At 48.0% G+C, this 13,285-nt stretch overlaps 1 protein-coding gene across 2 annotated transcripts in view; it reads left to right on the forward strand.

The window, feature by feature from the left end:
• Window positions 1-10,844, forward strand: part of SLC24A4 (solute carrier family 24 member 4) — a 209,516-nt gene extending 198,672 nt beyond the window's left edge. For both annotated transcript variants that reach the window (XM_049899489.1, XM_049899490.1), the window contains exons 14-17: window positions 2,198-2,312; window positions 7,018-7,130; window positions 8,509-8,574; window positions 10,692-10,844. In XM_049899489.1, the coding sequence (XP_049755446.1) occupies window positions 2,198-2,312; window positions 7,018-7,130; window positions 8,509-8,574; window positions 10,692-10,844 (447 nt within the window). The remainder of the gene's footprint in view (window positions 1-2,197; window positions 2,313-7,017; window positions 7,131-8,508; window positions 8,575-10,691) is intronic.
• The last annotated feature ends 2,441 nt before the right edge of the window (window positions 10,845-13,285 follow it).

Here is a 13,285-nt window from a genome sequence, read left to right on the forward strand (position 1 = left end):
CAGCCAAGTGCTTAACCATTGTGCCACCAGGACATCACCTGTTAAAAAACTTGTCAGCTTAGCCTGGTTTGTTTGTGGAGGTCTCTTTCATGGCCAACGTGGATGAAGCATCAATGGGCCAGTTGTCCTCTTTTCCCTCCTAGTGTCTTTGTCTTTACATAGCCCACTGTGCCATGCTCTGAGACGGTGATATCCCCTACTTAGGAACACAAGGGGACGAACCTTGTGCTACTGACGGGGCACTCTCTTAGGCATCTTCAAAGCCCTCTGCAAAGCTTTCTCTTAAAGGGGTAGCTTTGCAATACACAGGCTCTGGCAAGACTCCAGGGCTGAGTTAGCAGTCAGAGGGCCCACTTAGTCTGGGGCTCTCTGAGCCCTGTGAATCTTATGACCCTCATGTCTCTGTCCCCATAGACTGTAAGTGATTGACAGAGAAGGGAAACATACAGTTATGAGCATCTTCCATAGGCCAGCCCCTGTCAACTTAGGTTTCCTCATTTAATCCTCATTAACAAGCTCATTCCACAAATGAGGGTGCTGAGGCTCAGAGAGGTGAAACAGCTTGTCCAAAGTCACACAGCCATTAGCTGGGATTGGAACCATTAGCTAAGATGTGAACCCTCAGGGGTGCATTGTTCCTGCTTTTTCTAGATGGTGAGGTAAACCAGAGCTGATGGGTGTTTTGAAGGAAGTGGACCAAAGCCTCCAGGACCTTCCATCTGGCTGCTGCTCAGGGTTCCATCCATACACATAAGTGAATGTGTATCAAGATCCTTAAAAGCCTGCCTACCCTTTGATCCAGCAATTCTAATTCTTGGAGTTTATCCTAAGGAAGTAGTCAGATGAGAACCCACATGTGTGCACATAAGACAGCATGGCAGAGAGGTAGGAACACAGGCTCTAGGGTGAAAAAGACTTGGCTTGGAAGCCCTGCTTCACACATAGCAGCTGTGTGCCCTTGGGCACTGTCACTGCACTTAACCTCTGTGACCCTCAGTTTCCCTATGTGTAAAATGGGTATAATAATGGTGCCTCCTCATCAGTGGGTGATGAATAATAGAGTACATGAGATTATGAAAGAAAAGCCTCTGGGCAAGTACGTGGTACATTGTCTAAAAAAAGAAAAAATCCAAACCCGTTGCTGTGAATTCCAACTCATAGCAACCCTATAAGACAGGGTCAAACTGCCCTCTAGTGTTTCCAAGGAGCAGCTGGTGGATTTGAACTGGCGACCTTTTGGTTAACAGCCATAGCTCTTACCCACTATGCCACCAGGGCTCCATACACTGTAGGTGCTTAATAAATGCTACTTGTTATGTTGTAATAGCAAAAAGAAACCACCGAAATATCCAGTAGTAAAGAATTAGCTGCAAAACTATAGCTCTACAATGAGATCCTTGCAGCAGTTTAAAATAATGTTACAGGTGAATGTTTGAGATGAAAAGGCCTCCAGAATGTATTATTAAATGAACAAGCAGTTACAAAATACATGAACAGTGTAATCTGATTCCATTTTTCTAAGACACACACTAAAAGGGTCCAGGATGTATTCTAAAGCAGGAGTTCCCAAACGGGATCCCAAACCAGCAGCCTGAGGGTCCCAGCCACCTGAGAACTTGTTAAGAATGCAAATTCTCGGGCCTCCTGAATCAGAAGCTCTAGGGGTGGGGCCTGGCAGTCTGCATATTAACAAGCCCGGGGCATGGGGGGTTTCTAAATGCTCAATTTGAAAACCACTAGCTGGTGTAAATGTTAGCAGTGGTTATCTGTGCGGCTAGAGAAATAATAAGTGGTTTTTATTTTCATTTTCTTATTTTTTTAAAACAGTAAACATATATCACTCATAAAAAACAAAACAAACCGTTTCCATCAAGTCGATTCCGACTCATAGCGACCCTATAAAACAAAGTGGAATTGCCCTGTAAGGTTTCCAAGGAGCAGCTGGTGGATTTAACTGCCGACCTTTTGGCTAGCAGCCCGAGCTCTTAACCACTGCGCCACCAGGGCTCCATGTTACTCCTGTAATCAGGGGAAAAAATGTACTCAAAAGATGTTTTTAAAATAAAACCATATTCCAGAAGCTTTTTTTTTTTCTGTTGGTAACAGCGGTACCAGGTTCAAGTTAACAACACTAGGCAAGCCCAGTGTCTGGGGGTGCTCCAGTGTAAGTTCATGTCTCCCCTACCCTCTTCTGCAGGTGACTATTATTGGGTACACACTTGGGATTCCTGATGTCATCATGGGCATTACTTTCCTGGCGGCAGGGACGAGTGTTCCAGACTGCATGGCCAGCTTAATCGTGGCGAGACAAGGTAGGAATCCTGCCTCGGCCCTGCCTGACATATACAGCTCATAACTTTATGAATGGTAGTTGTTAAGTCCTGATATGGAAGAAACTGAGGTGTCTGGAAAGCACTGTTTATTAGATTCCACCGATGGAGAAAATCCCACCAACGTGAACTCCTCCAGACCTCTAGAAGTGTTTAGTCAAATGGAGCTCTATGAAAATGAACAGGTTCTGAAATCACCAGTCAGTGTGAAATTGAGCAGATCCTAAGACCAGACTTTATGTAGCAGATGATCTAATGTCAAGAAACCTTCTGGTCCCAGGGAGACAAAGTGGGGGACATCCTACACAGCCAACTGTTTCCCCACTCCTCTTCCAGGTTCTAGAACATTGTAAAAATGGCGTGGGGACGCCTGACCTCCTATAACTTCATGAGGGGGGAGAATCATCAGCACCAGCACCAGGCTGATTCCTATGAGGTGGAGGTCAGACACCTCCTGTCACCAACCTTTTTACCAATTCTGACACCAGCTGTCTCTCCCATGGCACTCTCTACTTCTCTGCTGGGTTCAATAATTCATTGCAATGGCCACACAGAACTCACAGACAATACTCATCATTATGGGGTTTATTAGGGAACTAACAGATTACAATTCAGGTTCAGGAATCACTCAGGATACAGTTCTTTGACCAGGACACCATCTTCTCAGACATGCCTGTGGGCAGGTCTCTCTCTGGCCTTCAGCCTCACAGCCTCTTGGCCTGTTGGCCTCTGCCCAGCTCAGGCAAGTGTTACAAAGCTCTTTCGCTCCACCGGTAAGTGCCCGGAGGCAGCCCACTCTGCCAGTGAGCCTCGGCCCGAAGGCGCTCAGGTCTCTCTCGCTCCATGGGTTGGCACAGCACTGTGGCCGCCTTGCTCGACAGGCTGGGAAGTCTGCTGCACCATCTCGTGCCTGCCTCCTAGTTCTGCTGCTGTGGCTTCTCTGCCACCACTTCTTGCCGTCTCCTGCGGTCTCCAGTGTTACAGTCTGTCTGTTTCCTGTATCTAGAAGGTTCTCAGTACAGGGATCCTGGGTTCAAAAGACGTGCTCCACTCCTGGCTCTTCTTTCTTGGTGGTAGTGAGGTCCCCTTTCTGCTCTGGGATAGCTCGTTTTAAGCCTAGCAGGATGGCAAAACTGACTAATCCACTCATTAGGGTTCCATATACCTTATTTGCATGGTCCCACCCCCACAAGCGTTCCATGTACCTTATTTGCATCATTAGCAAGTTGTCCAATCCCCTTGGTGGGCCACAAGCACCTTATTTGTATAGTCCCACCCAGTCATTTTGTAGGAGTCACAAGAGAGGCCATATGAAAGTGATTCGTTGCACCACAAACATGTAGGCTGGTGGTTTTCTTTTGGGCTTACTAAGTGACCTGGGTTTGAAGAGTGACTGGATGCTCTCTGATGGCAGAACAGAAGAGCTGTAAAGAGCCTGGCTTTTATTTCCTACCCCTTTTCTGCCAGTGAGATAGCATCCCAGCATGAACAGATCTTTCCCAGTAGATGAAAATTTGAAAGTATGGGGCTCGGGGGAGAGGGGAATGAATAACAGAATAAAATTTCAGAGGAGACAGGAGGAGAGAGTAGCACCACAGAGAAAGGCTGGCTTTGGAAAGAGAGACAGGACATTTTCTTTTTCCAAGATAAGAAAAAGGGTTGATTAGGTGGTGGGTCCTGAGAAAACATGAGCTGAGGGAAAGGGAAGAGGGACGTATCTTTGGTGGCAGGCTGAGGCCTTGTGGAGAATGGGATGGTTGGGGACATCAACTGAGAGGAATGGACCTTTGAGGTAGGCACAAGGAATGCTGATGAGCATCAAGGCCTGGCTGATGTGCAGTGGCATGAGCTTGGGTGAGATTCAGTCATCCCTGCTCCAGTGACACACAGCTGAGAGAGGACAAGTTCACCCAGAGGTGGGTTGGCTGAGGATACCATGGAAGGTCAAAGGGGCGAAAGAATGTGTAGTTTAGACAACTGACCCTGGAGTCCAGGCTAATGGGGGAAGATCATGGTGCCTGAAATTCTGATTAACTGGGAGAATTAAGGATGTTAAGGCCTTGGACACGTACTTTGGACATGTTATCAGGAGGGACCTGTCTCTCGAAAAGGACGTCATGCTTGGTAAAGTGTAGGGTCAGCGAAAAAGAAGAAGACCCTCAACAAGATGGATTGACACAGTATCTGCAACAGTGGGCTCAAACATAACAATGATTGTGAGGATGGCACAGGACTGGGCGGTGTTTCATTCTGTTGTACATGAGGTCACTATGAGCTGAAACTGACTGGACAGCACCCAACAATAACAACAGCAAATGCTCTGAGGCAGGAGATTTGGTGAGGCCAAGGAAAGGGCTCTGTAAGACTAAGGGAGAAGTGGGGTTCTGAGGGAGGACGTGATCTCAGAGGGCTTCAGTGGTGTGTACAAGTAAGGCAACTGATGAAGGCTGAAGCCAAGGGTAGGAGTATATAGTTCTCATAAGGGCGCATTGACGTGATGGACTGAGAATCCAACAGACATGGTTCAAGGACCAACAGTTTCTGCAATGGTGAGGCTACAGAAACCTCTGTTCAGAGTTTGCCACCCAGAGCAGGAGATGGGGCAGCGTACTCTGACGTGGAGGTACTGTGACCACCCAGAGCAAGAGATGGGGCAGCGTACTCTGACGTGGAGGTACTGTGACCTGGACCCCCTAAAACCTGCTTTCTTAAAGATGGTCCAGGTCAGCAGCTCCAGCTTCACCTGGAAGCTCATAAGAAATGCAGAAGCTCAGGCCCACCCAAGACTCACTGAATGAGAACCTGCCTTCTAACAAGACCCCCGGGTGATCTGGACTCTAAGAAGGCTCCCCACCCCAGGTGATTTGAATTCTAACAAGACCCCCCCCCAGGTGATCTGCATTCTAACAAGACCCCCCCCCCAGGTGACTCCTGTGCTCCTTAAAGTCTGAGAAGAGCCGCCTGTCCTAAGGTTCTCAGAGGGTTACACAGATGGCAGCAGTACCACCTGGGCAGAGCCGGAAGCCCACCCAACCTGAGGCTCACACCTGCCCCCATTCTCAGGTGTCTTTATACAAACCCCTGCCTACTCACCAGGTGCAAGTTGTTGTGGGCTGCCTTTGAGTTGGCCCCTGACTCATGGCGACCCCACGCACAGTGGGATCCAACTGTTGTACTCCATGGGTTTCCACTGGCTGATTTTTCGGAAGGAGAGCATCAGGCCTTTCTTCCTAGTCTGTCTTAGTCTGGGAGTTCCACGGAAACCTGTCTAGGTACAAGTAGCTATGTTTTACAGTGACTGGGAGATGGGCAGGTCAGTGTCCCAGAGATACCCAGCACAGCAGGGCTGAGACACCAAGATTTGGAGGTCACTCAGAACAGTCCCAGGACTGGCAGGAAGGAAGAATATAAAGCCAAGCACAAGCTCCTTGAGGGAGGCAGTGCGCCCTGGAGGTCAGCAGAGGGCAGCAGCGAGGGCGGGAGGAAGGATGGGCCAGGTCCGGCTGGCTGGCCCTCACAGGCAGGGAGATGGTCAGACACAGAGGCGGCCACTTGTCAGATGCTGGTCTGAGTTGCTGCTGAGCTGCTCAGCCATCAAGGCAATGCTATGGTTACCAGCATTTTGTTTTTAGGCTTGTTCATTCCACAAACACTTGTATAGGTGTCAGGTGACAGCAATCATGTTGAATTAGGGCTAAGAGGCAAGGTAAGAATAGATTGTAGCCAGCATAAATTTTCTGACTTAGGATATCCTTGAGTTATTAATTTCCCCAGATAGCGTGGCTAGCATGATGCTGGACAGTTGGGAGGGAAGATCACATGCCCCTACCCCAGGGACGGATTACCCAATAAGCAAGTACACACAAAACAGGTGAAATTGTGGCTGCAGATTAGTAATAAGCAAAGTAAGCTTGTGTATACCTTGCTTACGTGAAGCCCCTGCCCTAGCCTCTAAAATACTTTTCATCTGGTTGGGAAAGAGAGTTCACCTTTCTGGAATCAGCAGGACATAAAATGCCCTGTAATTGGAGCCAGGTTGTGAGTGCCATCACCTGGGCCACAAGCATGCATCATGGTTTGGTGTAAAGGACACTGGACCAGGCATCCTGAGACTGATCCACTCAAACTGTGTGATCTTGGGCACGTTCCAAGCCTCAGTTTCTTCATCTGCCACTTTCAGATGATATCCTTTTTCCCCCAGAGTTACCGGGAGAATGAAATGTGACACACGCAGTAGGTCATCAGAGAAGATCAACTGAAGGTCCTTTTTAGACTTCATGAGGGAAGTGGATCTTAAACCACCGCCCCCTCCCCCCCCCCCCAAAAAGCAGTTGCTATCAAATCAATTCCAACTCATGGTGACGCCATGGTTTCAGAGTAAAACTATTCTCCCTAGGTTTTCATGGCCGTGGCGTTTCAGAAGCAGATCTCCAGGCCTTTCTTTCAAAACACCTCTGAGTGGGTTTAAAGCCCCAGCCTTTCAGTTAGTAGCCCAATACTTAGCTGTTTGTACCACCCAGGACTCCTCAAGTGCATCTTAGACCTCACAAAAAGTTTGAGAAATTTGGCGTCCATGAAGAAAGAATTCCTTTCCAAGGAATAGCACTAATAGGTCAGTTATGGGCAAGTTTTACGGTTTCCAGTGGCCTGCTCTTGGTGAATGAAATATGTCGGTTATCCCCTCCAGGCCTTGGGGACATGGCGGTCTCTAACACCATAGGAAGCAACGTGTTTGACATCCTCGTAGGACTCGGGATACCGTGGGGCCTGCAGACCATGGTTATTAATTATGGATCCACGGTAAGTTACTCTCACTTCTTAAGCAGATGAGATAGATGCCTAATGTATATACTTTATGGTGAATGATAGCAGGGTTGGCTCAGGTTCCGCTCAGGGATCTGGAGAACATGCTGTCCCCTTTTCCTCGGCACCAGGACACCCACTTTACCAAATGCTCCCAGAGCAGCCCAGGGGGGCTGTCTTCAGGAGGGGGCCCGTGTGTACCTTGCTTACTGGTTAATCCAGCCCTACCAGGAGGGTGTCTACAGGAGGGGGCCACGCTTGCTGAGCACTTGTCAGTTCTCCACCCCCTATCTCAGCCCACTGTGGTGCTACCTGGAGTTGGCCAGACTTGGGTTTATGGGCACCAGTCCTCCACACTGCCAAGTCTGCCCACAAGCTCAAACATCAGCCACAAGTTCTGGGGTCCCCTGGGCCACCCTCACGTCTAACCAAGTGGCTATAAATTTGGGAGTCCCTATGGATTCCCTCAGGTTTGATAATTTGCTAGAACAACTCATAGAACTCTGGAAAGCACCATCTTTACAATTTATAGCCAAGTGGCTATAAATTTGGGAGTCCCTATGGATTCCCTCAGGTTTGATAATTTGCTAGAACAACTCATAGAACTCTGGAAAGCACCATCTTTACAATTATAGTTTTATTACAGCAAAAGGCTAGATATCAGAACCAGCCGAAGGAAGAGGCATATAGAGCAGAATCAGGAATTAGGAGGGTTCCAATAAGGAGCTCTTTGTCCTCAGGGTCACGTTAGCATCCCAGAACTGATATGTGGGCAATGTGTCTGTGGAGTATTGCCAACCCAGGAAGCTCACCCGAGCTTCTCAGAGTTTTTATTGAGATTTCATTCCATAGGCATGATTGATTGAATCATTGCCCACATGGCTGAACTCAATCTTCAGCCCTGCTTTTCTCCCAAGAGGTGGGACTGATACCTCATGGTTCAAAGCCCCAACCCTCTAATCACGTGGTCTGTCTTTCTGGCATGGCCAGCCTCCCCATCCCAAGTCATCTCCTTAGCATAAACTATCAAGTGAGGTCCTAGGGGCCCACCATGAATAACAAGACAGCCCAATCACTGGGGAAATTCCAGGGGGTCAGAAGTTACCTCCAAGAAACTGTGGACAAAGACCAGCCAAATTCTTTATTACACACTTGCATATCCTTGACCTAGTGTATTTCCTCAGATGAGAAGGCTGAGGTCAGCAGAGTCAAGACTTGAACCCACATTTACCTGACCCTCGAAGGCCACGTGCTCACCAGTGAACACCTGTGCTTTCTGTATGAGGGGATGAATACGACAGGGCACACCGAGGTTTCAGAATGGATGGGGTGCTTTGCAATCAAGAAGTCAGGGCATGTATGTTTGTTTTTCCAGGTGAAGATCAACAGCCGAGGTCTGGTCTACTCCGTGGTGCTGTTGCTGGGCTCTGTCGCTCTTACCGTGAGTTTTTACAATCCCAAAATAGAAGCCTCACGCATACTCCATTGCATCTGGTTCTGCCTAATCACTTCCATTACTCTGACCTACCTCTCACTTCCCTGTTGCTGTCGAGTCAATTCCAATTCATAGTGACACTATAGGACAGAGTGGAACTGTCCCATAGGGTTTCCAAGGCTGTAATCTTTATAGAAACAGACTGCCACATCTTTCTCCTGAGGAGCCACTGGTGGGTTTGAACCTCAGACCTTTTGGTTAGCAGTTGACTACTTAACCACTGTACCACCAGGACTCCACAGTGAGGGATACCCATTAAAAAAAAAAAACTGTTGCCACTGAGTCAATTCTGACTCATATCTGTCCTAAGGAATAGAGTAGAACAGCCCCATAGGGTCTCCAAGAAGCGCCTGGTGGATTTGAACTGCCCTCCTTTTGGTCAGCATCCGTAGCTCTTAACCACTACACCACCAGGGTTTGAAAATGGGGCAAGTTCAGAGATGCACCAAAACCACATTTTTGCCAAGAGCATTGACACCCACTACACTTTCCCTTGAGCAGCTAAGAATTCTCCAGAGGAGCTGAGTTCCATTTCCTTTCCTCTTTTCTGCCCTGCTCGGTCTCCTCCCATTAGTGCCTGTAGGAGTGAAGTCCTGCCCAATCCTGGGACAGTCAGGCCTCAAAACCGGCACACAACAGAAATCAGATCCTCCTTACTCCATGTGCCCAGCCCTGTGCTAAGCACTTTGCCAGCACCGGTCACTGTTCAGTCAACAGAGTAGAACTGTGCTTCATAGGGTTTTCAATGGCCAATTTCTCAGAAGTAGATCTCCAGGCCTTTCTTCTGAGGCACCTCAGGGTGGACTCAAACTGCCAACCTTTCATTTAGCAGCTGAGTGCATTAACTGTTTGCACCACCCATGAACCTCTCTATTATTTTATTCAATCCTCACAACAACCTGATGAGGAAGGTGACGTTAACATTCCCATTTTGCAGAAGAAATCAAGGCTCAGAGGTTAAGTCAATTGCCTGAGATCACATGGTTTGGAAGTGGCAGAGCTAGGATTTGAACCCAGGTCTGTCTGTCTTTCTGTCTATATAGAACCCAAGAAGTTTCTATTCCCTTTGCCCTGATTAGGTAGCTATGAGCCAACCATTAAGAAGCCTTGGTTCAGGGATTAGAAAGGAAGGTAGTGAAGGGCAATGTGGGAGGGGGTAGGAAGAATGTAGAATGAGGATGTGTTTCATTCCACACCTCTCATAACCACACACACAAACAGAAAAAATGGCCCAAGCCAAAGTTTGCCACGCCATGGGCCAGCAGGGCCTTGGAGACTTCGCTGAGGAAAAACCAGAAGGATAAGTCCTAGAGCACAGGAAGCATCCAGAGAAAGATACTGTCTCTCCCTAGAGAAGGCCTGAGCAGGGAAGACCACGTGCCTAAGACTGGGCCCCGGAAGTGGCAGGCCTGCCTGGAGAGGGTCCGTGCCAAGAGGGTCAGTGGGGTGGGCCCGAGGCTCCCCATTTATCAGCTATGAGGTCCACAGCCCCCACGGCTGCTTCTGGTCACACTGAGGAGGAGCCTGGTGCCAGCCCTTTCTGCTCTTGGCCACACTTTGCAGAAAGTTCTGAGGTTCATCATCCACATGTAGTTTTCGAGCAAAAAAAATGCCATTTGTATTTCCTTGCCCCATCTTAGTTTTCTAAGCCTGCTGTAGCACAGATACCACAAGTGGGTGGTTTTAAAGAACGGTGTTTTCTTTTCTCACGGTTCAAGAGGCTAGAAGTCCGAATTCAGGGCGCCGGCTCTAGGGGAAGGCTTTCTCTCTCTGTCGGCTCTGGTGATTCTCATCTCAGTTTTCGTAGCCCCATTGTTCCGAAGTCCCTTGGCGATTTTCACGTGGTGTCTGTCTTCCTCGGTTTGTGCTTGCTTGTCTCTGTGTCTAGGCTGCTCCTTATACCTCAGAAGTAAATAGAAATCAGAAGTAATTACAGAGAAAACTTTATTTCCAAACAAGACTACATTCACAGCCGTAAGGATCAGTACTCCAAAACACATTTGGAGGGGACACAGTTCTCTCCGTAACAGCCCCCAAGCCCAACTCTTGCCCTCTCTTCCCAGGTCCTCGGCATCCACCTTAACAAATGGAGACTGGACCGGAAGCTGGGCGTCTACGTGCTGGTTCTCTACGCTGTCTTCCTGTGCTTCTCCATAATGATAGAGTTCAACGTCTTCACCTTCGTCAACTTGCCCATGTGCCGAGAAGATGACTAAAGCTGAGCCGCTGCCCACGGGGAGTGTTCTTGAGACCCTGTGACGCTGGCGTCCTCTTCTCTCTCTCCCTCCCCCACCACAAGTCTCTCCTGCATCCGCAGCCGCAGCCTGTTCTTTCATCCACTGGAAGGAAGAGCCATCGTGGCCTTTGTCTGGTCGCAGGCAGACTGCTGGATGTCCTCCTTCCCCCTGGAGTTCCAGCCCCAAGGGCAGGATTCGGGCGGTGGTTTGCCCAGCTTCGCAGACCCCTGAGCTGCCGGCCACAGGGGCATGAGCCTCTCTTCTGTCACACACTAGAGTCAGAAGGACTTCTGTGTGCAGTTTGTCTTTCTGTTGCGGAAATGAGGCAGTAGGTGAGCGTGAGGTCTTCAGGGGCAAGAGCAAAATAGGAATATTGCTCTCAAGAGTAACCTCTGGGCCAGAGGGGCTGAATCTTCGCAGCACGTGCTCCTAAGAGCTCCTGCTGGAAGCTCTCACAGCACAGAGGGGCAAGGCCTCAACATGCTAAGGTTTGGGGCGGTGACATTCTACCCCTTCTTCTCGAAGAGCTGGAAGAATGCATACCGTTTTTGATAGCAGAAGAGAGAAAGCAAGTGAATATCCTTATCACTTTTCTTGATGCATTCAGAGAATGAGCAATGAAATATTACAAATAAAATATCCTATCAATCATCATACTTGAAAAATATCATTCCATTCGGAAGGACCACAGTGGGAACCAAAAAGATAATGCTTGTAGAAAAGAATCTATGCGTGTCACCTTGCACTGGCGCTAAGACGTTCAGTTTGGGATATAGAAAAAGGTGAAAGACGAACTTCTTAAAGGGTGCTAACTCAGACGCAGTGGGGGTTGTAGTTTACAGCTATACATTCCAGACCCTTCTGTGATGCAATGTACTGTCAGCTTGGGTTTGTCATTTCTTTCTTACTGCTCTAGTCTCAAAACCACCCAGTCGAAAGACCCTTTTGCTTATATTCTGAACAGATGTTGTAGCCTGCTGAACCGGAATGTGTGTGCAAGAAGAAATGGTTAATGGCAAGAAGAGAGATTGCCTGAAAAGCAATGAATTGCTCTCAGGTTAGCTGAAGGCATGAGAATGGAAACTTAGAATTTTGAGAGCTAAGTTACTTGAACTTTACAGTTTGCTACCCACAAAAGGCCAAAGATAGGAGGCTGATTCGAAAGTAGACAGAAAAGTCTTAAACAATTGTCAACCACTTTGGAGCTCTAAAATATATATTTAAAAGATTTATGAACAGAAACCATTCATGGTTTCTAAAGAGAAAGCACAATTAATTTTATAGAGAGCTTTTTTTTCTATTTTTTTAGTGTTTCTATGGTAAAAATCTATCCGATTTGATGCACGTTTAATATTGAGATATTTTACACAGAAGAACGTATGGGAACTACCCTGGATAATGTGAGGAAGGGAAATTTTTAGTAACCAAACTCTGTCACTGAGGACGGTGTTGAATATGAGTTTAAAGCCAAGAGCTCCATCCCTTCCTGAGACACAAAGATTCTGACCCACGTTGGAATTTGTGACTATGCTCTTTAAGGCCTCCTGAATTTCCAGAGGAGGAAGTGTTCAAGCCTGTGCTGCTTGAGTTCCTTTTAGCATGAGCCTAAGATGGGACCAGACTCCTGTCACTGGCTTCCCTTCTGGCTCCACGTCAGTATTAGTAGCTACACCAAGTTAAGCTTCTCTTTTGGTTTCTCTATCTAGATATTGGGCTCAGTGGTCTTCAGAGTGAGGACAAGGGTGATTTTCCTAAGAAATTAGCTAAGTGGGAGGCCAGGGAACCAGCCGTAGGTTCATCACTATAAAGTTTAGATGCAAGAGGTTTCGGAGCGCTTGGGACCACTCTATATATACCCTAATAGTGTAGCTCGCCTGGTCCTCTCTCCCTTCCCCCATCCCCCGTTTTATAGGCTAATCCAGGTTGCAAAGTGCTTCTGTCTCCGTTTTCATGCACAAAACTGCCCTGTGATGTAAATAGAAATTATTCTCCCATTTAACAGAAAATTGAGCCTTGGAGTGGTCAGACGATCTAGGTCAATGGCCAGTAAGAAGCAGAGTGTGGGTCGAGCCCAGATCTCCCGCTCCCCAGCTCAGCCGTCCCCATGGGCTGGCAATCTTTAGAGAGTAGGGGCAGGCATATGTCTTTGCCCTGGTGGTAGCTTCTGATTGTGTCAAAGCCTCCTCAACTATGTAATTGTCTCCTGGGCTCCCCAGGTCATATCCTAACATCTTTCCCTATCCAGTGTCCCTATATTTTTTTCTGAAAAAGACCAAAAGATATTTTTAGCTACAAGGCACAGGTCCTCTGGCCCCTGATGACGCCCCCTGCCCACCCTGGTTGGTGTTCAGTTCTCTGAACCCTTTTGAAGCCTTCAGAGAATACAGCCACCCTCCTCTTCCTCAGCAGAATCCATTTGA

The sequence above is a fragment of the Elephas maximus genome, chromosome 10 (genome assembly GCF_024166365.1).
Source record: "Elephas maximus indicus isolate mEleMax1 chromosome 10, mEleMax1 primary haplotype, whole genome shotgun sequence".
Lineage (NCBI taxonomy): Eukaryota > Metazoa > Chordata > Mammalia > Proboscidea > Elephantidae > Elephas > Elephas maximus.